We start from the raw sequence: 27,873 nt of genomic DNA, 5'->3' as shown, positions 1-27,873 counted from the left end.
GGCGGCAGCGGGCGGGCTGGAGGGGGAGTGATTCAGCCGCCGCCTCAAGAGTGCAGAGCGAGAAGAGCTTTTCCTGCCATTACCGCGAGGGAGAGGCTGGCGCGCTAATGGCTTCAATTACCACTCAGACAGGAACGTGGGGCATGGACAGGCTCGCCCCCAGCCAGCGGGTACTGGGCACCCCACCTTGTGCTGGCCCCAATGTGGGGGGGGTCAGTGAGGAGGCCAAGGAAAGGTTTTCCCTAGACAGCGCGAGGCTCCATGGAAGCAGGGTGTGGAGGCTGCAGGGAGGCATGAGGGAAGCGGGCTGGTGGCAGGCTGGGGCTCCTGTTAGGAGTGAAGAACCCACACCTGAGCCAGGTGTCCCAGCAGCCTCAAGTCCAGCCCTGGGCGAGTCTGGCCATTCCTCACGTGTTTGGAGAAGTCCGGCCCAGTCTCATCCTCATCCCACCCTCCGTGTGCCCCATGTGGCTCCCCAGTGTTCCTGGCTCTCTCCTGATCCTACCCCAGAGCTCCAGAAAGCCATCCTTTCACCCAGTTCCTGTGGGCACCTCAGCTTCAGGTGGTAAGGCAGGGCAGTCACAGCCTGGGCTACCTCCATGCAACCCCGCCTCCCTGGCCTGTGCTCTTTTTTCTAAGTCAGGAGTTGGTCAAGGTTACACACACCGGGAAAGTCAGCATTTTGTCTTCTGGGTTCTGTTTCAGGAGCAGGAGGGGCCCGTTCAAACCCATGGCAGCCACTGCCAGTCCCTCCGCGGGAGCAGGGCCAGGGCAGGAACTTGTCCCACCCACAATGCCCCCCAGACACTGGCAGCACCTGGGAGTACAAGCATATACCCCTGGTCCCTGAGCGAGAAACCCTACCCAGGAAGGTCCCTTCACCTCCAGCCTGGAAACACCACCTGTGTCTGTTAGATGCAGCAGCTGCCAAGGGCAGTGGCTTGGGGTTTAGAGGAAACCTTGTTTCCCAGTCCGTGCCCTTTGGAGCACAAGCCCCAGTTTCAGCCCTCCAGCCACCTGCCAAGTGTCATAGCAGGCCAGATGATGAAAGGACAGAGCTGAAATACCTGTTCCCAGGTCACATGTGGAGACGGTGAGTTTAGGAGTGGCAGGCAGGGATTCTGGCCTGGGGCCTGTCCTCTGGGCTTCAGCTCCACAACTTCCTTCCCTCAAGGGAATGGAGGGGACAGGCAGCATCTTCATGTCCACCTGGGGAGATACACCTTCCAGCCCCAGGGGAGCTGTGCATTCAGGTCACAAGCCTGGGAAGTGCCTAACTGCACCGAATTCAGCTCTCCGAACCAGCCTGGGTGGCCACAGCCCTATTCACACATGGAACAAATGAGGCTGAGGGGCAGAGGGACTGGTCCAAGGATGCCCGGAGAGCGCATGGTCCAAGTCCCTGCTCTTCACCATGGTCCTCCACAGCCCTGATGGAGAGGGCTGCGTGAAGACTGTGGAACCCACTGACTACCCAAGACACAACGGCAAAAGAGTTTCAGAGTGGATGCCTGTATGAACATAGAAAAGTTCCAGCGTAAAAATGGCCAATGTGAAAAGATGTTCGACTGCTCTTGCAATCAAAGAAATGCAAATTAAGTGAGATGCCATTTTTTTTTTGCCAATTAAGTTGGCAAAGATGTATTTTTTTTAAAATTATAATTCATGGTGGTAAAAATGTACAGAAAAGAGGTCCTCTTATGACCTGCTTGCCAGTAGATAGAACCTTCTGCAAATACTGAAAGGCTTAGAATTGAGTGTGCCCTCTGACCTAGCAATTCTATTTCCATGGACCTGGGACAAGGAAATAATCAGGAAGGTGAATGCACCTGTCCACCAGGCTATGTAGGGCATTTATTTCTAAAGGCAAAAGACTTTGAACAACAAACATGTCCAACAATAAGGGAATGGCTGCTTCCATGTAATATAGCCTTACCCTGGCCATTAAAAATAATGATGCAGAAAAATATTTAATGGCAAGGAAGATGTTCACAATATGAGGTTTCTGTTTTGGTTTGTTGGTTTTGTTTATAGATTTGAAAGGCAGAGAGACAGAGAGCTCCCATCTGCTGGTTCACCCCATAAATGCCAGCAACAACAGCTTGGGGAAGCTGGAAGCAAGAAGCTCTATCCAGGTCTCCCTCCTGAGTGGCAGAAAGTCAACTCCTGAAGCCAACACAGCCGAGTCCCAAGATCCAAGTCAGCTGGAAGCTGGAGTGAGGAACAAGAGCCAGGAATTCAATGCAGGGTCTCTGACAATAGTTACAAGTTTTTTTTTTTTTTTAAGATTTATTTACTTTTATCGTAAAGTCAGATACATAGAGAGGGAGAGAGGAGGAGATACAGAGAGGAAGATCTTCCGTCTGATGATTCACTCCCCAAGCCGCAATGGCCAGAGCTGTGCCGATCCAAAGCCAGGAGGCAGAAGCCTTTTCTGGGTCTCCTACGCGGGTGCAGGGTCCCAAGGCTTTGGGCCGTCCTTGATTGCTTTCCCAGGCTACAAGCAGGGAGCTGGATGGGGATTGGGCTGCCAGGATTAGAATCGGTGCCCATATGGGATCCTGGCGCATTCAAGGTAAGCACTTTAGCCACTAGGCCACGTGTCAGATCGGTCACAATTGTTTTAATTACAAGGGCAAATGCTGGTCCCTGACGTCTGCTCTCTGTGTGTGTGCTACACAGAGAAAGACAGACAAAGAGATCTCCCCACTGGCTTGCTGGCTTGCTCCTCCAACAGTTGGGGTTCAGCAAGGTCAGACACAGGAGTTTAGAACTCAATCCAGGTCTCTTATGTGGGTGGCAAAGACCCAAGTACTTGAACCACCACATAATGTGTAGACTGTACATTAACAGGAAGATGCATGAGGAGCAACGTAGAAACCTGAACCCAGGGACTCCAATGTGAGCCTCTGGTGCCACAAACTGTCACTGAATTTCTGCTCCAAACGCATGTGCCCTCTTTTTGTTTTGAAAGAGTAGTCCACAGATCACTGGTGTGACCTCATGTCTGATATAGAGTGTAGACACAAACATGTAGGCACAGAAAATGGGCCAAAAAAAAAAAAAAAAAATCCAACACAGCAGATGTTAAGGACGGAGGTAAGATAATGAGTGATTTAAATGCTTCCTATATGCTATTCTATGCTTTTCAGTGTTTCAACAGGGAACAGATTGCATGTGAAAAAGCAGCAGCAGGCGTTTAGGCTCACAGTTAACTCACAGCCCACCTTGGAGGACCCATGTTTGGTCTCTTGCTCCAGCTCCTCATTGCAACTCCCCTCCACTGAAGACACTTGGGAGGCATCAGTGATGCCTAAAGTAACTGGGTTCCCGCCATCCGTATGGGGGAAGCCTAGTTTGTGCTCCTGGCTCTGGTTCCTGCCCAGCCCTGGCAGTTGCAGGCATTTGGGGAGTGAGCTAGCAGGTGGGAGCTCACTCTGCCTCTATGTATCTCCCAAATAAATACAAATATAGCGGCTGATGTTGTGGTGCAACACGCCAAGCTGCTGCCTGCAGTGCTGGTAGCCCACCTGGACGCCAGTTTGTATCCTGGTTGTTCTGCTTCCAATTCATCTCCCAGCTAATGGCCTGGAAAAGGTAGCGGAAGATTGCTCAAGTGCTTTGGTTCTTACCACCCATGTGGAACACCCAGATGAAGCTCCTGGCTCCTGGCTTTGGCTTGGTCTAGACTCTGTCATTGTGGTCATTTAGGGAGTAAACCAGCAGATGGATCTCTCTCTGTAACTCTTCCAAATAAATTAATAAATCTTTAAAAATAATAATGAAAAATGGTTAAAAACCACATCAAAGCAATATTTTGAAAATATACCCACAGACCCTAGCCAGCCTGCTGAATCTGCCACAGCAGGGCCTGAGCACGCTGCTCCGTACCCTGCGCGGCTCCCTTTGTGGGAGCAAGGTGCTCAGCCTGACCCCATGTGTCCACCCACCTCCTCCCCAGGCCTGGGCTGTCCTCCATTCATCTCTGCTGCCTGCAGCCTCCAACTCTGCCCCCAACCCCCAAAGCCCCCAGCGAAACCTCAGCGTGCAACGACAGTTCCATTCTCTCTCTGTGCCTTACCATGTGCTACTGCCCCCAACTCCTACCTCTCAAGATGTGGTTCAGACACAGTTCCCCCTCCCTGGGTACCCCCAGTCCCCCAGGCTGAGACTTTCTCAAGATGAGCACTCCAGGACAGTCCAGGGAGTGTTTGTGGGAAAGAATGGAAGAGGCAGCAACAGACAGAAAACATCAAAATCCACAGAATCTCAATCACCTGCCTGGGCACTTGCACACAGTGGCAAAACAGGAACACACCTGTTCAACACCTACTGCCATACAGCACACAAAACTCAGGTCCACAGTCACATAGCCTCAAGAACACACAGCTGCAGCTCCACATCGCTGCCAGATCCAGACCCGACCTCAGGTGAGCAGGAACCCAGCAGAACCCAGCAGTACTACCTGCCCTTCGCACAAGCTGAACAGTCCAGGCTGGGTACAGGGGCGAACCCTGTCCACCACTGACTTCAGCCAACGCCAAACTGATCAGCCCACCTTTGTGCCAAATACATACAGGCCTGTAACAGGGACAGGGTTGGCTGGCTTTCCCCATGCCTCTGTCCTTGTGTCCAGCACAGCGGGTCCCTCTCTGGCACATACCTTCAAGCACTGAGAGCTTGGCACTGGTGTTAATCTCCCCCAGGCTGTTGGTGGCCGTGCACTCATAGATGGCTTCGTCCCGTTGCACTCGCAATGGCTGGATCCGCAGCACGGACCCTGCCCCGTCATCAAACTCAATGACCTGTCAGAGGACACAAGTGCTGTCACAGCCCACTTAGGATATGGGAGCCCACTCAGCCAGCTGTCCTCTTCCCCCAGAAGGCCCATGGAGAGGTGTGGGACTAGATCTCAGAGCAGACAGACCCTGAGTCCTGCCTGCCCCTTCCCATGGAGGCCGCACCTCGAAGCGCTGGGAGCTGACTTTCTTTCCCTTCTTCATCCACGTGATGCGCGGCTTGGGTTCCCCTGTGGCCTGGCACACGAAGGAAGCCACACCTCCCGACAGCCCTGTCTGGTCCTCAGGGACCTTAACGAACACAGGTTTGCCTATAAGAGAGAGGGAGACACCAACTCATTAGGGTTTGGCCACTACCGGTATGGCCAGAAGTGCAGGTGGCAGGTAGTCCCTGGGGAAGACAGTGGGAGGGCCCCAACTCAGAGGGATTTCCAGGGAAACCAGTAACAATCCCTAGCCCTGCATAAGGCTCCATGTGCCAGGTGCTGATGCGAGAAACCAGACACTCCACGTTGGGAGGTCACGCTTCTGTTTTGGACCCTCACCCACTCCCAGCTCTAGGGAGAAGCATTCTGGAGACTGCCCCTCCCCCAGCGCTCTCCTTCTGGGGATGGCACCTCCAGCCACCCCCAGGCTCCAGCCAGAAACTGTGCCTCCTCCTCTCCCTGGCCCCCACATACCAGTGGGCCCCAAAGGCCCAGACATTCCAGCTTCTAAGTATCGCTGGATGCCTTCCCAGGTGAATGCTTTCCTGTAAGCCCGCCCCTCCCTGCTGTTACTGCCTCCCAACAGGCTGGACAGACTGCTCCCCAGGGTCCCCCACACACTGGGAGGTAGGGGAGGGGTCTAGTCTCTGTGCAGCCACACACCCACATCACCTTGGCACACACCCTGGGGCCAGCCCACAGCACACCTCCCTGTGAATACCGCTGCCCAGGGTCACAGAACCAAAGAAATCTGGCTCATGAAGATGTGGCAACGCCTCGTTAGCCCTGACAGCAGATCCATGTCCTATTAATCAGGCCAATGAACAGCTCTAGAAGGACTAACACCGTGAGGAATGACCTTTCGGACCACCTGCCTGGTGCCCATGCGCCTGGGGCCCAGGCTGCACCCTGGCACAGAAATTCAGCTCTCTGCTGGGCAGGGACTCTTATTCCCTTCTCTGTCCCCAGTAGTCCCACCTGTGAGGCTCAGGTCACTTGTCTAAAGTCGTAGAGCCACTGAGAGGCATATCTGAAATTGAATTCAAGCTGTCTGAGGCTAAAATACCTGGCACAAAACAGCTCACATGGGATCAGGAGGAGCGGGCCCTTGTCAGGAGCAGGGTCGTGGCTGATGCCAGGCCATGGAATGAGCAGGAGGTGAGGAAGTATAGGATGGCACAGGGGCCTGCATGTGGAGCTGGGACTTGGGAGGAAATAAAGGCTGCAGGGAGGCCTGTACATGTTTTTGGAAAGATTTATTTACTTAAAATCAGTTACAGAGACAAAGGGAGACACAGATCTTCAGTTCACTCCCCAGGTGGCTGTAACAGCCCGGGTTGAGCCAAGCCAAAGCCAGGAGCTTCATCTGGGTCCCAAATGTGGGTGCAGGGGTACAGCACTTGGGCCACCTGCTGCTGCTTTTCCCAGGCCATCAGCAGGCAGCCCGGAACCGGTGTTCCTATGAGGATTTGGTGCCACTGCGCTTTTTGCCCTCTCTTAAAGATGTACGAATGATTCAATACAGGTGTGGACACATAGATTAAGACACTGCCCAGAATGCCAGCATTCCACTCCCCACTTTTGATCTAATTCTCTGCTACTGTAACAGAAAAGCAGTGGAACAAGGCCCATATGCCAGGGGAGCCAGGGCACGGAGGATATCGGGGGCAGTCTTGGTGAGGAGCACGGGCCGGGGGAAGAGGGCTCTGGTAAGCCCAGAAAATGAGCACATCCCTCCCTCCATACCTTCTGAAAGAAGTGCAGGCCTTAGCAGGGTGCAGCTGTCTACACAGCCCATTCTGTGGCTATTCCTCTGAGGGGAGGTGGAGGGGGCTGCACTCCTCCCCCACAGACACCCTCACCCTCTGCCCCACACCTGTAGACTTGGTGAACAGCTCCTGCTCTCCTTCTATGCGGGAGATACCATCTCCGCGGCTGCACGCTATGCTCATACTCCGGCCTCCAATCTCACTTCTGCCACCAGCCAGCTCCCTCCTGATCCGAGCCCTCCAGGTCTACCCCAGCCACTCTCCTCTGGGATGCCCTGCACAAAGCATGGTTCCCTGTGACCTCCGGGCCTTTGCACAGTTGCTTGTCTGGCTGAGAACTTAAGCTAAGTCTACACCCACTAACTCTTACTCACTTTCCCTTCTCAAGGTAAACATCATCGGTTCAAAAACCCTCCCTGGATCCCTTGGCTGCCCCACCCCACACTGACTCAGTCCCGGCTCTGAGCTCTCTGGGAACGCCCTCTGCCAACCAACCACACAGCTGCTGGCAAAGTGTTAGGGAGGTGAGTGAGGTAATAACTCGTGCTCACAGCTTATGACACGCACGTGCGTGTGTGTGTGGGGTGGTATTATTTTTTCTACACTTTTGGGGTCTGCTTTTCTGCCTTTAACACCCGCAGCAAGGGGGAGACACCTGCCAGTCTTCTTTCTTACTGGGTTCCGGGGTGGCCCAGGTGCAGGCACATAAGGGTGCCAAAGGTGGAGACTGCGGCTGCATGCTTTCTCTCTCTCACACACACACACCATGGGGGAGGGAAATTTTGGGAAGAAAGTCCCGGCCCCCGCAAGTCCTGCCTCAACACGTTGGCTACCCGCCCCAAGCCAGAGGCTAGAACCTGCTGAACCAGAATGGCCAGGCGGACGAGTGAGCCTGGAGGCGGGGCGGGGCGGGGCTTCTAGGCCAAACAAAGAGCCCAGAAGCCCGGGGGAGGGAAGGTAGGTGTGGGTCAGGATGGCTGCCCAGGGCAAAGCCTGAGGAGGCTGGAGGCTGGAAGGTGCCCAAGGCCAGGGGGTGGGGGGTTGCTGTGGGGGCAGAACACGACATACTCTTCTCCCCAGCGCGCCTGCCCTGCCCCCCTCCCAGCAGTGCAGCCCGGAGGCCGAGCCAGAGGGCTCCCACCCTACTCCAGCCTCTCTGGAATCCATCACAGGGTGCCCCACACAGCTTGTTCACCAAGGATCTTGGGGAGCACAGGTCAGACACACTCTCCTGGCTCTTGTCCTTCACCCTGCTCCTCAGACCTTTTCCTCTAACTTCACCTCTGCAGCCTCCCCACCTTTGTACTCTTGCAAAGAAGCATTTCTTGCGTACCTTGTCCAGGCCAAGGAGTATACATCTCCATAGTCTTGGCCACCACCCGTGTAGGCCCTGACCATCCAGGCTCCTCACCTTCGGGCCTTGGCTGGCAGGGTGGGAGCAAGTGGCCTGGGAAAGGAACTGTGGTCCTGGGCCCTCAGGGTGTCGGGGCAGAGCATGCCTCTGGAGAGGGCTGCAGGGTCCAGCCCAGGGAAGTCCAACTGGGCCATCTCCAAACCTCCTCCCTGGAGAGCCTGACTGCTATTTTGTGTGGAGTAGGTGCACACATACACACAAGCAATTCACGGCAGCAGGGAGCAGACACAGGGCCGCAAGGGACAGTGGGGCGGTGGGAGGAGCTCCTGGAAAGGTGGCTTTCCAAGTACTGGGCCATCTGATGAGCTGCGAGTGCATTAAAGCACTCCAGTGACTTCCCCTGGAAAGAGAGCAGTTTAGACATGACCAGTTCCAGAGGACACAAGATGCCATCTGTGTCCCAAGGTGAGCGCCTGGCTGTGGCCCTTAAGAAGGAGTACCTGCCAGGTGCCAGGTGCCTCATTCACATGACCTCAGTCAACCTCTCCAGATGGGGGTGACTACTTGCAATTGCACAATAGGAAAACAGGTCCAGAAAGAGAGGAAAGCACTGTGTGTGCCGGAAGTTCCACAGAGAGGGCAGAGTCTAGCTCAGCCAGTCCTAGGCTTGAGGGGGAGGGCAAGGCAGAGCCATGTGTGTGGTGCCTGTCACCCTCTGCAGGCCTCTTCCACCCAGCACTAAGTACTTTGCTCTGGGCTCCCAGGGCTCAAAGCAATCGGAGCCACAACCAGGGCCCCACTCACACCTCAGCCTGCCTCCTGCCTGAGCCTTGCTGACTGGGGGTTCTGGTGGCTCCCCTGCACCCCTCTCCAATTCCCAGCTCACCTCACTGTGCCACAGCACCCCCACAAACACATGCTCATGTATCCTTCAACCTCCGTCTTTGAGGGAGCCCCGCACTTTCCCTTCCCAGGATGCTGAGGTCTCTGCTTTTGTTCCAGTGCCACCAAACTTGCCCATGGGCCTGGACTATTCCAGTCTAAGCACCTGGCTCGGGACCAGGTCTGGCCTCTCAGCCTCCACTCCCATGAAACCACAGAGCTGGGGGCTGCCGAGCAGGGCTCCAGCCCCGTGTGTATGCCCAGGTCTCCACCAGAGCTGACTCGGCACTGCCACTGGGCCTCTGGGCTAACTCTTGGCAGCTGCTTCTCCACCCCCTTCCCTCTGCTCCCTTCCGAGGCCAGGGCCCCCATTCATTTGTCTCGTTAAGAGGCCTATAGAAACACATTTGTCCGCTCTGCGCTCCACTGCTCTGGTCGTCAATTCTCTGGGGCGCCCGCCCTACCTTCTGCAGCAGCCTAGCCTGTCTGCATCTGGCCACTTGCCTCTGGCAATGAGTACCCCACACTCAGCCCAAGCTTGACCTCGGCAAAGGGACACATCCAAAAAAGTGTGTTCTATTTGAGGTAGGTCTTGAGGCTGGGTCACCAGCCCCCCAGTAAGCCCAGCCTCTGCCTCAAGGCCCGTCGTCTGGGACATCTGAACCCCTCACCTTGCCGAGAGGGGGATTTCAGTGTCTGCAGATGGTTCTGGTTCTACTCTTGAGACCCCAGCTCTGTGTTTCGTGTTTTGGCCACATGGTTGCAATGCTGGTTAAGATACCTGCATCTCACTCACATTCAAGCCATCAGCCCTGGCTCTGACTCTGGATTCCTGGAATGCAGACCCCGGGAGGCAGCAGGTGATGGTTCAAATCCTTAGGCTGCTGCTGCCCATATGGAAATCCTACATTGAGTTCCTGACTCCCAGCTCTGGCCCCACCCAGTTCCAGATGTTGCAGGTATTTGAGGGAGAGAACAGTGGATGGTGACTATTTCCCTTTCTCAAGGAAAAAGAAAAAAAATCCTTTGGTGTTTGGTCCCCAAGGAGCCAGCAGGAGGTTCCTATAGAAACTGCTCCATCTGGGCCTGGGGCCGTGGCCTAGTGGCTAAACTCATCGCCTTGCATGTGCCGGGATCCCATATGGGCACCGAATCTAATCCCAGTGGCCCGCTTCCCATCCAGCTCCCTGCTTGTGGCCTGGGAAAGCAGTAGAGGACGGCCCAAAGCCTTGGGACCCTGCACCCGTGTGGGAGACCCAAGAGCTCTTGGCTCCTGGCTTCGGATCAGCACAGTTCTGGCTGTTGCGGTCATTTTGGGATTGAATCATGGGACAGAAGATCTTCCTCTCTGTCTCTCCTCCTCTCTGTATATCTGATTTTGCAATAAAAAATAAATCTTAAATTAAAAAAAAGAAACTGCTCCATCTTCTCCCTACCTGTGCATTCTGGGGGTCCAGGTCTGTGCCCCATTACCTTACCTACTACCTAGTCCAGCCCTAAGCTGGACAATGGCCTGGCCCCTTCCTTGCCAGTCAGGTGAGGTGATGGAGCTGACACAGCCACAGCCGCACACATGAAGGAAGTGATGGCACAGGGAGCAGGCAGGACTTGGTCAGGTGAGAAATGTGGGGACGAAAGTAAAGGCCTGGCTAGAGCACAGCGTGTAAGCGTCTGGGAAAGACGGCATGGCAGGGGCAGCTGAGGGTGACAGTGCAGCATGAAGCTGCCTTTTGTGTGCCTGGGAGGCTGTTTATTGGAGAGGTAGAGATGGTGCAGAAAGAGAGAAGTGGCCACGGGAGAAAGCTCCCATCTGCTGGTTCACTTGCCAGGTGCCTGCAATGCAAGTGGAAGACAGGAGTCAGGGATGCAGTCCAGGACTCGCATGTGGGTGGCAGGAACCCAACCACTTGAGCCACCACTGCTGTTTCCCGGAGGGTGCGTCAGCAGGAGGCCGGAGTCAAGGCTGGGTACCGGGCCCAGGCACTCAACGTGGGCTGCGGGTGCCTTAACCGCTAGGCTGACTGCCGCTGAAGGAAGACACAGACAGTGACTTGCTAACACAGAACGCACAGGATCTGCAGGGAACAGGAGTGAGGGACGAGAAGAGTTTAGGGTGAGGAGCGGAGTTTTCCCTTGGCAACGCGACTCTGGGATAGAGAACTGATAATGAGAGAAGACACTGGAGACAGAAGCCCTTCAGGAGGCTGTGGCATGTTCCAGCCTGAACCAGAGCTGAGGGTGGCGGAGGGAAGTGCATGCATTCTAGAGATATTCACAAGGTAAAAGTAATGGAATGCGGTGATGGATGAGATGTGGGAGAGGACAGCAAGCAAGGAGGAGGCCCAAGCTCCTGACCTGGGTGACCAGGTGGGTGGGAATGCCAGGACAGTGAGAACGCAGGGACACTTGGGGTAGTGCTGGGTGGGGCAGGGATGCTTCCCATCAAAGATGCCCTAAGGGTGTCCAGAGGTTGGGGGGAGAGGGCAGTTCACACTGAGCACACCTGGCAAGCCTCCCTTCCAGCAGGGCAGGCCTGGTTTCTCAGCCCCATGCAGGCTCAAGCTCTCTCCCGTCAGCCTGGAGACCACCCCCAACCCTTACGGGGACCCCCTCAGTTCTTCCCTTGTGGCATCTCAGGCTCTACATGTCCCTTCCCCACCACCACTCCTCCTACTCTTTCCCCTTGTCCTTCTAGCCCCACCTAGGGCCAGCAATGGGGAGGACAAAGGGCGGCCCTCCTGTCCCACCCCCTCCAGGACTGGTTTCTGAATAATTAATGAGCCATTAGTAGAAAGAGCTCTGATAGGGGCAAGTGGAGGGGAGCCAGGTCCAGAGACTTGGAGCGGGTGGGGTCTTTGTGGTCAGATGACCCACCTCCCCTTGGCCACAGACCAACTCCAGGGCTCTGGACAGGCTGGGAACAGTCCCTTCCCCCAGGGACCTGGGCTCCGACCTCGCCCCTCCCCCCAGCCCTCTTATTGGCTAAGTCTGCCCCGGCTCCGCCTCCCACCAGTAACCAAGCAGTGGTAACCATGGTGACAGGGCGGGCTGCGGCCAGTCTAGAAGTGCCAGGCAGGGGGAAGGGCAGCAAGAAAGGGACCAAAGTTCGGAGTTGGATCTGGGTAGGGGACAATTCCACCCATCGTCAACATACACACACACACACACACACAGAGGCTGGGCTTCAGCCTTCTGCAGGGTGAGCACAATCCTCCCCCACGGTATCCAGGCCGAAGGGGCTCTGGAGGGGAGAGGAACATTCTGCCTTGAAGGTCCCCAGGGCCCCTCCCTGTGTGTGCTGCTTCCCCTGCTCCAGTTCCTGTCTCACTCTGCTCCTCCTGCACACTTCTGCCCCAGCGGACAGAGCACACGCCTGAGCACGTCATTACAAAGACCACGTGATGCTAAGACACGTCTCACCCCAACCCCATGCAGCAGGGTCACGCTCAGTCATGCTCTATCCTGCTGTGCGGAATGGCACACACAGGCACTGCTCCTAAGTCACAGCGGGGTCAGGCTAGTCCTTGTGACAGGGGACGTCTCCAAGGGTGGAGACATCTCTCTAGGATACAATGGACAGGGGCATCTTTCAATGGTCCTGTTCCCAACCCAGGGTCCTGCTGGGAGGAATGCCAGCCGCCTTTCGGCCTGGGAGCACTGCATCTGAAGGTGTCATACTTACTGTCCCCATGGGCACCTGCCACCAAACCAAGCATCACAAGTGCGGGTACCAGGGGCACCATCGTCCTCCCTGGGGCTGGGTCAGGGCCCATCCAGGGCTCCAGCTGCTCTGTCAGCCACAGCCCAGGACAATCAACCTGGAATAGAGAAAAGGGCAGGGTCAGTGTGCTGGTATCTACCCACCAGGAGCCCTACTGGGCATGCATGACACCTCCTAGCCCATCCAGAGACCAGTGCCTAAAGACTGCCCCCTCTCCTTAAACCAGCACTGAGAACCCAGACCTTCTGATTCCTGAGATCACTCAGGCCCCTACTGAATGTCTAATGCCCACTAGGGCAACCAGGGGCCATCCTGCAGGGAGTTCTCGAACCAGGAGGTACAGCCCACACCTTGAACCTCTAATTCTCTCCCTTCATGGGGCCAGAGACACACAGGTGGGGACAGACAGACTGAACAAAGGCAACACAGAGACAGGCAGCAGTGAGGTGCTAGGCAGACACACACAGGCCAGGGACCCTGGGTGTCTGGGGGCATGCTGGTGCCCCTCCCAAGAACACAGGCTCATTAGCAACAGCCAGCTCCAGGAAGCAGGGGCTTGAAGCCAAAGCCACAGCCCGTCAGGGCTCGCCAGGGCATGCTCTCCACAGGCTGCGGCTGTCCCACCCAGCCACCCACCATCCTACTGATTCCCATGACACCTTCCAACCCCAAAGAAACCACGGCAGGTCTTAGTGGCTGAGACTGGGAGTTCTGGACCCTCACCTCTAACCTCCCTTCCTCCTCTGACATTGTCTTGGAAGCCTAGGGCAGGACAAAGGTGGGGAATGGAGGAAGAGAGCCACAGAGAGCAGGGGTTGGGGCAGGAGGCTGTGCTGGGCAAAGACTGGGGGCCAGGGGAAGGCTTCCGTCCTCTGCTCACATAGTTCCTCACCCTGGAGTGCCCATTCCACTCTGCAGCACCTGCATGAAGCCCCTGGCCACATCGTAGTTACACATGGGCTGATGTCTCAGGGCAGCCTCCTTGGCGAGCCCCCATAGGGCCTCTCTCTCATGTCCCTAGCCTGGGAACTGCAGGGCTAAGCAGTGCCCACCAGCTCTGACCTTACCTTGTTTTGGGCAAGGGGTTGGCACACAGACAATCCCTCATTAATGCTCTGCCAACACCACAGGGCAACCTGGGGGAATGGGGGATGACACACACAGCTGGGGGCCCCTGGGGCACCTGCAGACTGGGGGGTGGGGGAGCTGTGATTAGATCCAACTGCTTGCTGGTCTAGAGCAATAGGGCAAGCTGTGAATTGACAGGGTGACAAGGTTCAAAGGTTAGCTCTAGTCCTTCCTGGAACTTGAACCCTTCTTTCCACTGGGACAGTCAAAGGTCATAAGGTCAGAGGGCAGCAAATGAGCAGAGATACTAGACAAGGCTGAAGATAAAGGTGGAAGAATGGGAGGTGTCCCCTGTCCCAGGACCTTGCCAAAGATCCGAGACAAGCTGAGCAGCACAAGCAGAAGGAACGAAGCGGCCTGTGGCAGGATGGGGAACAGCCTTGTTCACCTCAAGCCCAAAGTTCTTCTCAGTGATCCCACAGTTCAGGTGGCCAAGGCAAGGGTGGGGCACACAGCCAGAGGTCACACACCACAAAGGCCCTGTGTGGACTTGGTCCTCACAGCTAACAGGGGATTCCATTGCCCTGCAGCTGTCAGATGGTGAGCTCTCTGGTCAGGTCCTTCTTGACCCGCTTCTGGTCCCCTGCACCAGTCCATGGGTTTATAATGTAACAGCATGTCACACTGAAGGACAGTGGCAAAGTTGCTTCCTCTGGTGCCCATGCAGTGTGGCAACATAAAATTGACCACTCCAGGTACAAGCATTCCAGGCAGGTGACACCATGGGGCAATGTCACAGGGAAAATAGGCCCTTTGGCGTGAGGATCCCCAGGGGATGACGCTAGAAATCAGACAATGTTGGGGAGGTATGCAGGCACATCACAGCCATGGCACACACCCTTCCAGAGCCCGCATCCCCCATGTGGGCAAAGCAGACCCTCCGATATGTGTGGATACCATGGAGGGGAAGCTGCCCGAGAAGGGGACAGAGGAGTACAACCCCCAGCACACTACCATGGAGGTTAACTCTCCACAACAGGTGGGGGTCAGTCCCGGAAACTGATGCTAAAAGGGTGTGTGTCATCGGCCTAGCCCTCACGAAATGCCCACACTCATGTGGAGGATGGGCACTGTAGTACAATAAGTTAAACTGCTGCCTGCCACTCTGGCATCCCATGTCGGTGCTTGTTCGTGTTCCAGCTGCTCCACTTCCTATCCAGTCCCTACTAAGCAGGACCTGACTCCCTGGCCCTGCAGCCCTGCGGCTGCCACAGTGGTTCCCCTGAAAAGCTCCAGAAGATGACCCAAGTGCTTCGGCCTCTGCCACACATGTAGGAGACTTGGATGAAGCTTCTGGCTTCTGGCTCGCCCAGTGCTGGCTGTGACAGCCATCTAGGGAGTACACCAGCAGATAGATCTGTCTCTCCCTCTGTCTGTTACTCTTTTGAAATAAGTAAATAAATCCTTGGGGGAAAAAAAAAAGATATCCATGTGGCACAATCCTGGATGAGACCAACCATGGAAGCCACAGAATCTGCATTTCTAATGCCACCATCCTTGGCATGGCAGACAAGTGGGGCCCCTGTCCCGAAAGCAGGACCCCCCGAAAGCTGACCACAGGGACACCCCTCTGGAGGTACAGAAACCCAGGCAGTCACAAGGACGAGGAGACGCCATGAGGAACACCCCACAAACTGCTGGGGAATTACCCTCGCAGCCGCAAGGCTGCAGAGCCGGGACCTCGCCCTCCTGCCCTCCCTCCCTCCTTCCCTGGCTCCTGGCATGGGCAAGGCGCCTCCTGCCAGACTGTGGGCACAGAGCCTGCCCCTGTGTCAGGCGGTTCAGGCCACTCCCAGCTCTCAAGGCCTCCCTCGTCAGAGCAGCCGGATGCCCAGGCCTGACCTGAGCGCTGCACTGGCGCCCTTCCCCATCTGCTCCCAGGGTCACCTGTGGGGAGGAAGCAGGCAGGAAGCAGTGAGAAAGGGCTGCCTTTAGGGTGACTGTACCGTGGCCCCAGGCCGGCAGTGCTCAGGCCAGCATGTCCACCCTGCCAGCAGGGCTGGGAGCGTCCAGGCTTTCAACAAGCAAGATACAAACCAGGCCCGGATACCACAGCCCTGGCGCTGCCTTTGTCCTGGGCTGCAGCTCCCCAGATCTGAGGCAGGAAGGCCCTGGTGCTCCATGTGAGGTTCCGGAGTCCAACTGCGGGGCAGGGTCTCCCCAAGTGAAACAGCTCTGTCTATCCCTCCTCTACATGGGTATGAAGTGGACAACTGCCCTTTCTTGGGAGGAACTGTCCTTTCTTCTCCAATTCTGTCCTTGGTGCTAAAATGTCCTCTCTCATATGAAACGATGGGCAGAGCAAAGGGTTGTTATTTTAATAATGTCCTTACTTAGCAAAAAAAAAAAAAAAAAAAAACCTGCCAACCCTATGTCTGGCCCCCAAGTCCTTTTGGAAACAGAACTGACTTGTGAAACCAGAGAGCCTGGGAATCCCAGCTTGGAGAGAAAATGAAGCAGCAGGCACCACAACAAACCACGAACTCGCATACAAGCGTCACAGAAAATGCGTGTTTCAGAGGCGGTGCCACCACCACGCGGCCCATCCGAGTCACCCCTGCTGGTCTCAGACAGGGCCAGAGAGGCATGCAATGCTAGAGATGGTGGGGGGCAGGAGGGAGCGGGCTGGCAAAGGGGATGCGTTCCAGCTGAGGTCATCCTTAGACCCCTTCATGAATATGCAAACACAGACTGGTTTGTTTCCCTTGGGCACGCGCTACTATTCACAAATATTAATTAGTCTCCAAATACCACCTGTTAACTAAACCTCAAATCCCCTTGGCTTCCCCAGGCCAGGACTCCAGTTTCCAGGAGGCTGAGGCCCAAAAAAGGACACAGGCAGCAGGGGTAGCAGCCCGGCTGGCCAGTTCGGTGCTCGGGCTACGCAGAAGGTCTGCTCGGCAGAGAGCCTTGGAGCCGCTCATCTTGCGAGCCACAGGCAGCTAACCAAGCCCTTTTGTCATGTCCTGGACAGTTCACCGCGTGGCACTGCAGCAGCGGCCGCGGAGACGGAAGCAGGCCTTGTTACACTTGGGAAGGGAAAACCGACACACTTCCAGCTCTCACCAAACCAACCACCGGATTACAACAGGAATAAATCACGGCCTGGGTCGGGACCCCCACCCCAGAGAGGGAGGCAGCTGGCAGGGTAGGGCCGGCACTGCTTCCCTCTAGCCAACCTGCGGGAACAGGGACATACAGGCAACACCCAGTCCTAACTCCCCACTGCTCTCTCGGCCCCCCGCCCCCCCTTCCCACAGCTTTGACACTCACACCCTCGTGTCCTTGCTTAGGGGTGCAGCCCTCCCCTGGCCTGGGGGGCTGGGATTAACACTAGCCATGTGGTTTCTGCGGCTGCAGCCCCTGTCACTAATTCACCCTCCAGAGACCAGCTGGAAATGCTTACCCCCCACACAAGTTCCCAGGCCAGCCCTCCCCAGGTGACACAGGACAACACCCAGAGACACCTGTGATTGTCAAGTCTGGGGATGAGGGGCACTGCTGGCATCTTGTGCGTATAAATCGAGGCTGCTGTTGGACATCCTGGGACTGCAAGCACTCCTGGTCCCCCCAAAACAAAGCACCATCCAGTCTGAGAGGTCAGCAGGATGGATGCTTCAGCTGATTCGGCCTCCATGCGACTAGCCCCAATGAGCATCCAAGGCAGCCCAAACCTGCCTCAACTCAAGAAGACTCTGGACTTCACAGTCACTTCTCCTTGGCCCCACAGCAGCTTGGAACATGTGTGACCTACAGCTTTCCAGAAACGCCATCAGTACCTGCCTCCCCGGAGGGCACAGGGTTCTCCTCGGAAACCCCTCTTGTGGTGAGAACAGGCCCTCATCCGCATACAGAAAGGGCAAGCTGCCTTTCTGACTACTACACCTGTGACCAGCCCTTCCCAGCTGGTCCCGACATAGCCTCCACGCCCACCTCACCAGCACAGAGCCCCGGTCACCAGCAGGCACTCGGCACTCCGGACCTGCTCATTTCCCCATTCCCTGCCTGCATCAGCCTCACTGCCTCCGTGGCCGCCTTCTTTCAGCCACAAGAACTGATGACAAGACAATTGTGGGCTCTATTCCTAAGGAGTTCAGAGAGCAAGCAGGTCTCTGGAGCTCTCAGTTCAGGATAGCCCAAGCAGAATGCACTGTCTCCAGGGCCAGTGTTGTGGAGCAGCCGGTTATGCCACCACTTGCAATACCAGCAGTGCCGGTTCAGATCCTGGATGCTCTGCTTCCGATCCAGTTTCCTGATAACATGCCTGGGAGGTAACAGGTGGTGGTTCAGGTATTTGGGCCTCTGGCTACTGACAAAGGAGACCAGGATGGAGTTCCTGGCCTTCTAGCTTCAGCCTGGTACAAGCCTGGCTTATGTGGCCATTTGGGAAGTGAACCAGCAGATGGAATCTATTTCTGTGTGTCACCCTGTCTTTGAAATAAACAAATAAGCCAACCTTAAAAAAAGACAGGGGCTGATGTGACGGCATGGACTGCTAGTCCTCTGTCTCGGGTACCGGCATCCCCCGGGGCACCGGTTTGAGTCCTGGCTGCTCTACCTCTGTTCCAGCTCACTGCTGATAGCCCAGAAAAGCAGCCGAGGAAAGCCCAAGTCTTGGGGTCCTGCAGCCCTGTAGGAGATCTGGAAGAAGTTCCTGGCTCCTAGTCTCTGATCAGCCCAGCCCTGGCCACTGTGATCATCTGGGGAATGAACCAGCAGATGGGAGCTCTCTTTATCTGTCTCTCCCTCTTTTCGAAGTAAAATAAATCAATCTTAAAAAAAAAAAAAGGAAAAACAACTCAGTCTCCCTCAGTTATACTCTTTCCTTGGGGTCGCCAGGACACAGCCAGCTGGTAAGTCTGAAAGGCCGGGAGCGTGGAGAAGCCTTCATCTCTTCTGCTTCTTCCATGGGGCTTCTTGCTTCCAGTCATTCCTTTCCAACCAAGTGCACAAACCAACACAAGGCTGCACTCTGAGCATGCCCACCAGATGCACTTGGCTTGCCATTTTACACCCCACCCCTTCCAGTAAGCCCTCAAAGTCCCATGAGTGAACAGAGAGCCAAATAGACCGGAAGGTGTGGACCTGGCTTCTCCGGGTAGTGACTGTATTACCCCCAGGAAAATGGGACCTTCACCCGACACCCAAGGCTCACAACACTGACTCTCCAGCCCCACTCTCTGCACGTCTAACAGGGAAGGGTCACAGACCTTGTGGGTACCCTGCGCCTATCACATTCTACGGTCAACATGGACAGTCTTTGTTATGGAAGCCCACTGAGAGGCCAGGCCAAGGGATGCTCACGTAGTCCCGAGCTGACCTGGAAAGCCTGTTTCACACTTGCGGCAGCTGACTGCATGTCTTTCCCCACCCACAGACATGGTCGGAAGCCGCGCGCTGGGCTCAACACTCTGCCCTCTCCTGCCCCAGATGCAACCTCCCCTCCCCTCACAGCACTCAGATCTGACCCATTTGCTTCTCCACTGCTCTCAACCCCAGGTACCCTGGATGGTCTCACAACCCTGTGGACTACTGCATGGCTTGCCACAGCCCCTGCTGAGGCCACAGTGTGGCCAGGGCATGTTCACTGGGTCCTCACTTACTCACACGATCACTCCTGGGTGCTGCGGCTTACACTCCTTCCTGGGCAGAGAGCACAGGATGCAAACGCATCCAGCTTTTCATAGCAGGGCATGTACTGACGCAGACCATCAAAACACGCTGCTCATGCAGAAAAACAGAACCACTGGACAAGACAAATGACATTCAGCAAAACACCCATCTTTTTTCACTTCTCTCACTCATCTGACACTCCTTGAACACCTGCCATGTGCCATGCAAACAGCTGCAAGCATCCAGACCAAGTCCCTGACTTCAGCACTTGAACGTGCGTCCCAGGTCCTCAGCATGACCCTGGAGCCCTGGCAGAGGCGGTCCCACCCACCTCTGTGGTCCCAGATGCCCAAGCTCTCCTCCCACACAAACTTTCTCTTCAAACACGCCCAACTTCCTCCTGCCTGTCAACCCTGCCTGTGCAGCCTGGATCGGGCTCCCCGTGCTGTTTCTGCCAATCGCTGCCGGGATCTCGGCTCCCATGGCACTTGCCCAGGGAAGCCTCGGGTGAGGTCTGAGACACCAGGCCCGCACCTTGGAGCTGTGACAGCAAATGCGATGATCCATTTGTATCTGTCAACAATCACTGAATCACTCAACCTGGCCCGGGGCACGAGCTGTGCCTGCCCGACGCGGCTCCGCACCCCTGGCACCCGGCAGAGAGCCCGGCGCACAGTAGGCATTCGGTCAGCACACGCCAAATGAGGGGATGAGTCTGTGAATGAGTTCAGAGAACAGCGCCCAGCCTGGAGGAACACTCTCCCAGTGGACGGATGTGCCAGTTTCCAAAGCAGCCTGGGAAGCAATGTTTATTTTTGACTTTCTGTTTCTCTGTAATTTTTAAAATGAAAGAGTGCCTGTGGATGCCTCCTCCTCTGGCACACACGGTGGCAGGGCCAGCCCCTTTTTTCTAGAACCATTACTGAGCCCGCAACGGCTGCACACTGTCCTGGGTGGGGCAGAGCCTTGTCATATCCACACCCAAACTGTCTCAGCCCCTCCTCACAACAGCTCAGCCTGCCACCTCTACTGGTGCCCCCTGGCCCAACCCCCAGCCCCTACACGTAACAAAGCACAGGGAGCTGGGAATATCCTCACAGATCCGACCGACCCTCCTCGCTTCTGCACGTGGACACTGCTGTCTGAGACTGACCACGTGTGCCAAAAAGGAGGTGTCCTCACCAGCTCTGAAGGCCATCCCAACCAACCTGACCAGGACCATCCCCTATGACCCTGTTGGCAGAACTGCCAGCCCCTAGGGCCTCAAGAAGCCCAAATTTCCAGAGCCCAATGTTCCCCAGCACACAGGCTGCCTGGCAGGTCTGGCCAGACTAACCAGCTTCTGAGTCCCAAATGCCAAGACAATGCCCACTAGGCCTCCCAGAGCTGGCAGGAGGCTTCTGGCTCCATGTTGTCTCTGGGACCCTAGGGCATGGTCCACCTTGGTTGTCTCTGGGACCCTAGGGCATGGCCCACCTTGCGGTAGAGAAGGTCCCTCACACAGGCCAGCTCAGCAGCTCTGGTCTCCTGCTTGTGGACCGAGAGGCACTGCCTCCAACAAGAGACACACAAGGAAAGAGTTATGCACCCCAGATGGAGAGCAGGCAGATCCAAGAACAGACTCAACCCACCCTGGACCCTGCACCTGGCAAAGACCCTGAGATACAGAGACAGCACCTTGACCTTACCAATCCAAGATGAGAGTGGCCCCAGATGGACTAGCTGGGCAGTTGACTAGCCCTTCAGATTCCCACTGCAACTAGGACCACAGATACGCCCCAGGCTAATGCTGGTGAGCACACCCAGAGGTCAACTAGAAAACTCTATGCAAAAGGGCTGACTGACACAGGATCCAAGTCAGATAGGGCCAGTGTTGTGGGGCAGGAGGCTGAACTGCTTGCTGCATGCAATGCCAGAATTCCACATGGGAGGGTTGGTTCCAGTTCTGGCTGCTCTGCTTCCAGCCCAGCTTCCCACAACGTGCCCAGGAAGGCAGGCATAAGATAGTCCACGTACTTGGAGCCTGGCCACCCATGCAGGTGAGCAGGATGGAGTTCCCAGCCTCAGGCTGACCCAGATGTGGCTGTTGGCAGCCAGCAGGGGAGTAAACCAGCAGACAAAAAGATTTCTTGCTGTGTTCTCCCTTTCACTTTATCACTCTGCCATTCAAAAAAAAAAAAAAAAAAAAATCAATAAATAAATCTTAAGGAAAAAAGCCCCAGAAGGGATGAAGCTGACAGCCAGCCACATCCCAGGCCCCAGATCAGGCCAATCAGCGGCCAGCCTCCAGCGGCGCTCTTTGTCATCTGCTAGGCATGAAACTTGGCTGGCAGCAAGGCCAGGAGCAAGTCGAGGACTTGACACTACTGCACACCGAGTAGCCCCCGGGCAGCCTCAACAGCTGGTGCCTCTGGACCCTGAAGGCCAGAATCAGGGGAAGTATACAGGACCCAGGCAGGGAGAGAGGAAATGGGAAACTAAGCACCTCAAGGCTTCCTCCTCTTAGAATTCCATTCCTGGGCCCCTAGTGTCCTAACAGGTTAAGTCGCCCCCTGCAAACCCAGCATCTCACATAGGCACAACCCCATACGAGTGCTGGTTTGAGTCCCAGCTGCTCCACTTCTGATTAGGCTCCCTGCTAATGCTTTTGGGAAGCAGTGGGGGCTGAGACCAAGTGTTTAGGCCTAGGCACCCTCCTGAGAGACATAGAGGCGGCTCCTGGTTCCTGGCTTTGGACAGGCCAAGGTCAGCCTGTTGAGGCCATTGGGGAATGAATTAGCAGATGGAAGATCTGCCTCCCTCTCTCTCTCCAACTCTGCCTCTCAAATACACAAATCCTTAAAACAAAGCTAAACTTCCTTCCTTCCACCACAACATAAATTTTCTTCTGCAGGGCCTCACTTTCACTCTTCTCAGGCCCATCTACCAGGTCAACCCCTGAGACTCCCTCTCTCCACCCCTCTCCCCAAGCAGCACACAAGTCCATCCACAGTTGAATCCCCAACAGTTCAGAACTGCAGCTGCTTTAGGCAGGCAGGTGCCCTCCAACCCTGGCAGCAGTTTTTGAAGAGCAACCCTGATGCTGCCTGGGACATTCACATGCCCTATCAGAGTACCTGGTTCAAGCCCAGGTTACTCCACTTCTAATCCAGCTGCCTGCTCATGTGCCCAGCAGAGCATGGTCAAAGTACTTGAGGCCCTGCCACTCATTTAAGAAACCAGGCAGGAGTTCCTGGCCTCCCGCCTTGGCCAGGCTCAGCCCTGGCTATGGAAGACATTTGGGGAGTGAACTAGTAGGTAGTAAATTCTCTCTTTCTCTTAACCCCTCCTCCATCATTCTTTGGGGGAAAAAAGGGGGCAATCCTGAGTGATTCAACAAGGTTAGGTTTACTGTACACTCCTGGTGCCCATGGTCACAATGACAAGTGTCACTACTTGGCACAGCAATCATGAGATGGCAGGTCCTGTTCTAAGCACACAAATCCATGAGGTTTAATCCCTGTAACAACAACCCGAGGAGGTGCGGAAGTTTATGGTACCCATGTGACAAATGAGGGGACTGCTTCAGGGATGTAAAGCAACTTGCTCAAGGTCACACTGCTATTTAGGAGGGTCTGGTCTCAACCCCTCTAAAGCAAGGGGCAAAGCTCTGACCAGAGCAGCGCTGGGCTTGCTCTGACAACTCTGGGTTCTCTTTCAGGGAATCAGGTTTGTCTCCCAAGTGCCAGATCCTTGCATCCAGCCTCTAGCTTGAAACCCCCAGCCTCCAGCCCACCATAAGCACATGCTCAGGGAAGCTTCGGCTGCTCCACGCAGATACCCCCAGGAGCCTGGGCCCCCCACATCTCATCTATCACCTCTCCTGCCACACGCCGCTTCCACCACCAGGGACTCCGACCTGCCTGCACCCTCCTCCCCACAGAGCATCCTGTCTCCATCACTTCCCTCTTCCGTAGAATCATCCTCTGGAAACAGAATCTGGCTGCAGTCCACACTGCGCCCCCAGCCAAGGCTGAAACTTTTGCTATTTCCCCCTCGCCCTCTCTTGCCAATATTCTCAAAGTCCCACTCAAGGCCCTTGGAAATCTGCTCTATTTCTGGATACCCCACAGGTGACACCTTCAAGTCTGTACTCGGTTTCTTCCTACTGTATCCTCTCCTCTTCAACCTACAAACTCCTTCATATCCTTCCAAACCCAGTTCAGATAGCCTGTTCTTGATCTCAACATAACCTCTGAACTCCTCCAACTTCCTAACCACAGCTCAGAACTGTGACTGCCTTAGGTGGGCTGATACCTCAACCTTGGCTGCAGGGAATGGAAGGTGGCTTCTCCCACCCAGCCCATAGCCCCCAGGAAGTGAGGCAGCCAGCTGGGAGCGCCTAGCCCGGGCTCTGGCACACAGCTGATAATCAATAGTAGGTTACTGAATACTCGATGTCTTGCCTCCATGAAGTGACTCCCACTGCTGACGCTGCACTGCCACACTGTTCCCTTGGCTTCTCACGAGAGCCCTGGGACCTGCCCTGGGGTGGATTAGCTGCCCCCCGGTACAGGACAGGGAACCGAGCTCTTGATGCAAAGCAGAGGAGCTGTTAAGCTTCTACTGCAGGAGCGGAGCTGATGGGAAACAGAGCGGAGGGAGCACAAAGCCACCAGGTTGTCCCTTCAGCTGCACATCAATACAGCTCCTTCAGAAAGACCCAGTCAGCCTACCCTTGCAGTCCCCTGCCAAGTGCTGCTCGGGTTCCTAAGCCACCTCCTCACTCACAAAACCCCAATACCATCAACTTCCAGTGCACACACCAGGCCGCCCGGGGTGGGGGGGAAGGCCCACAGCTGCAGGACAGGGAGCAACGGACAGCGTGAAACACAATTTCCTTGTTAGAGGGAACAATGAGCGAAGAGACAGAGCAAGTGGGAGACAACACAATCACAAACACTTCCAGAGCCAAGAGGGAAAGTGTGCAAGCGCGTGCATGCACAGGCATGCATGTACACAGGTGTGCAAGCACAGGCCGCTGCTGAGCACTGGCCGGGGCGTGCAGGCCCAAGCGTGCAGGTGTGGTGGAGGAGGGGTGAGCTCAGCATGGGACACAGGCAGGAGTGTCTGCATTGTGTACCCTGGGCCCTCGGGTTGAACTTAGGCAGTTTCACCTGCTCCACCTGCTCCATCCTGAAGCCAGAGGCCCGTTCACACAATCAGTAGCAAACCAGGGATTTTCAGGCTCGCTGAACCAAGAGTTAACATGGAGCCAAGCCCAGAATCCCCTCAGTTCTCCCGGCAGGACTCCCCTGTGGGTCCCAAAGGCTCCTGGAGCAGATCCCACCTCCTGCAAGGGCCTCCTCCGGGCCCAGTCCCCGGGCCCCCACCCCAGCACACTTTCCTGGACTGTCCAGCCGGAGGATTTGGCACCAGATCCCTTTGGCTCCCAGCCCTTGTCCATTCGGAAGCCAAGGCGGGGCCTCAGTCACCAGCCCTGAGGGTCCAGCATCCCTGGCCCTGCCCTGCGGCTCTGGGGGGGGTGAGGGAGGGTATCCAGAGAGCCCCTCCATAGGGCAGGCCTCCTCCCACCTCCCAGTTCAGAGAGCTCAGAGGGGGCTCCCCGCCCTCGAAGCCTGCTCCAACTGAGGGGCCCAGCTCTGGGGAAAGGGGTGTTGAAAGGCTAGTCCCTCCCCCTCCCAAGGGTGGAAGAACCAGAGGGGCAGCATTCCATGGCGATGGGGGAGGGGATCCAAGAGGGGGTGCGGGGACACCAAGAGGGCTGAAGACCTGGGCAGCGAGGGGGAGAACAGGAGAAGCAAGAGATCTGGGTGAGAAGGCAGGGAAGGACGGAGAGACCCGGAGAGAAAGACCAGGGCCACCCCGAGAGGAAAACGGGGACCCCGGGAGGGAGAACACGGGGATCCCAAGGAGGGAATACACGGGAACCGCAGGAGAAACCCTGGGGGGGAGGGCGTGGAAGTGGAAGGCAGGGGCACATCGGGGAAACCAAGAAAGCAGACGTGGGTACGGCGCCTGGGGACGGGCCCGCCAGCCCGGGACGGGACGTGGGGTGGTGACGGAGTGAACTTTCGGAGCGGGTCCGAGTGGACACGTCCTCCCGGGACAGGTGGCTCCAGGCCCTTCGGGGCTGCGTCGGGGTGGCGGGTGGCTACAGCCCGTTCGAACCCATAGCTGGCCGGCGCTGGAGACTACTGGATGGGGTGGCGGGGGAGGGGGGGAGCTCCGAACTCGCGCCCGGCGCATCCCGGGACCGCACGTGCGCCGGGCGGCGAGCGAGACGCGAGCGCGTCGGCTGCGGATCTCCCGCCGGCTGGGAGGGGGCGCCGGTGCGGCGGGGGCGGGGGCGCGGCCTGGACCCGCCCGGAGTTGGGGGGTGGGAGGCTGAGGGCCGCCCCCGGAGCGCGGTCGCTCCGGAGTGGGGATGGGGAGATGGGGGGCTCGAGGCGGGACGAGTGAGGGGGCGCAAAAATGCAAACGGGAAACTTTGCACGGGGGGGGGGGGGTCAGGGGAGGGGAAGGCGGCCGCGGGCTGCGGCTCAGGTGCGGTGGCCGGGGGTGGGGGGCGCGTCCTCCGCGGGGTGAAGGCGGGGAGGAGCCGCCAGGCCAGGCCGGGCCGGGCCGGGCCGGGCCGGGGAGGTGTGTGTGTGTCTGTGTGTGTGTGTCCGTGTGTGTGTGGCGGGGGGTGCACAGCCGAGGCCCCGGGCGCGGCAGGTGGGGGCGCGGCCCGGCCGAAGCGGCGACCCCCCCACCCAGCACCCCCCACCCCCGGCTCTGCTGGGTGGACGCGGGGTGAGGGGGGAAGGGCGGGGGAAGAGTGGGGACAGAACCGGCGCCGAGGGGGACCGGAGGGGAGCCCCCGGGGGTCACTCACCGCCTATCCAGGGGCCGTCGGTCCGCATGTCCACCCCCCACCCCCCTTCCCCGCCACGCCGCCGCAGCCGCTTCTCTGCCGCCGCCGCCGCCGCCGCGGGCACCTGGTCCCGCTCCCGCCACCACCACCGGAGCCGGAGGAGCCGGAGGAGCCGGAGCCCGAGCTGGAGCCCGAGCCGGAGCCGCCGCCTCTGCCGCCGCTCCCGCCGCTCCCGCGCCAGCTCCAGCCGCGCGCCCCCGCCCCCGCGCGCGCCCGCGCCCTGCCGTGCGCGTGCCCGGCGCCGCCCCTCCCCTCGTGCACTCGCGCTCGCAGCGCCGCGGAGCCGGTTAGGCCCAGGCGGGGCGCAACCCAGCCAAGCCCAAGTCCACACCGAGCGCGCCGGGAGAGGCCGAAACTCCTCGCGCCGAGGGCAGATCCTTCCAGGGGCGCCGAGGGCTAAAGGGGAACCCCTGCCGGATCTGGGTCCACCCCCAAACCCGACCCCCTCGGAGTTGACACAGACAATGATTCCAACTCAAAACCTTGTATTCTGTGGCCCTCGAATAACATTCCTGACCCAAAATCCAGGACTATCGCCCACCCTAACCTGATGAACAACACTGGCAACATCCCTGGATGATGGATGGAGCCCCGACCCTGGGGGACCCTCTGAAGGAGCCCCAAGGACCAGGGGCTGCCAATCCTTACACAAAGCCCCCATGGCTGCGTTCCTCTCCCAGTACACTTTCTGCGGGAATTCTAGGTTCCAGTGTGGAGACTGGGTAACCAGAAAGGGTCCCCTCACAGATTCTGTGCTCCAGTCCACCCAACTCGGAGCCCAGTTTGGATGTTCACCTGAGCCAACTTCTGAGAGTCCCGTTGGGACCCATGGTGCTGCTGGCTTGGCTGAGACGCCCCCCAGTCCCTCCTCTTCATCCACTCCTCTGATGCCCTGAGCTGCTGGGTATGGATGCTCCCTCAGTCCCTGAGTTCAAAGGCCCGTAACACCCCCACACCTTATTGGAACCCCAGTATCGAATTTCTGACAAATGTTGACCTATCCATGTGTGAACCGAACCCATAACCCACCTGAAGATGTCTTCCAAAGTCCCTAGCCCGGGGAAATTAGGGACCCCACAGCCCCTGCCTCCGCCCTCCTTCCTGAGCAAAGCCCACACCTGCCCCTCCCTGTGGTCCATTCAGCCCACCCCCAGGGCACCAGGAGAGTGAGGTGTGCCCGGGGATTGCTGTGGAGTCAGGTGAGAAATAGGCGAGATTTGGAGCTGGGGGAGGCCCCTGGATTCGGGGTGAACGGCCTGCAGTGAGAGCGGCCGGTGGATGTGAGCTGAGCCACCCAGGCCTGATGAGCCTCCAATTCCCTGCTTGCTGTTGCCTGCGTGGGTTCAGAAACAGTGCGTGTGCGCCCCCTGGTGGGTGCCAAGGGGTGGCTCCAGTGATTCTGGGCACACGGATTCCCTCCAGATGACAAACAGGCCAAAAATGAGCGTCTTGGGCAGTGGTTTTACACCCGTCGGTAATTTTGGT

At 57.1% G+C, this 27,873-nt stretch overlaps 1 protein-coding gene across 4 annotated transcripts in view; it reads right to left on the bottom strand.

Annotated features, from left to right (window-relative positions):
* The window catches only part of PTPRF (protein tyrosine phosphatase receptor type F), a 78,713-nt gene extending 52,222 nt beyond the window's left edge, over positions 1–26,491 (bottom strand). For all 4 annotated transcript variants that reach the window (XM_058680033.1, XM_058680041.1, XM_058680037.1 and 1 more), the window contains exons 1-4: positions 26,350–26,491; positions 12,693–12,828; positions 4,965–5,110; positions 4,664–4,805 (exon numbers count right to left, since the gene is read on the bottom strand). In XM_058680033.1, the coding sequence (XP_058536016.1) occupies positions 4,664–4,805; positions 4,965–5,110; positions 12,693–12,783 (379 nt within the window). In that variant the 5' untranslated portion in view covers positions 12,784–12,828; positions 26,350–26,491. The remainder of the gene's footprint in view (positions 1–4,663; positions 4,806–4,964; positions 5,111–12,692; positions 12,829–26,349) is intronic.
* Positions 26,492–27,873: the final 1,382 nt, after the last annotated feature.

The sequence above is a fragment of the Ochotona princeps genome, chromosome 2 (genome assembly GCF_030435755.1).
Source record: "Ochotona princeps isolate mOchPri1 chromosome 2, mOchPri1.hap1, whole genome shotgun sequence".
In the NCBI taxonomy this organism is placed as follows: domain Eukaryota; kingdom Metazoa; phylum Chordata; class Mammalia; order Lagomorpha; family Ochotonidae; genus Ochotona; species Ochotona princeps.
This window is presented reverse-complemented; position numbering and strand designations above follow the sequence as displayed.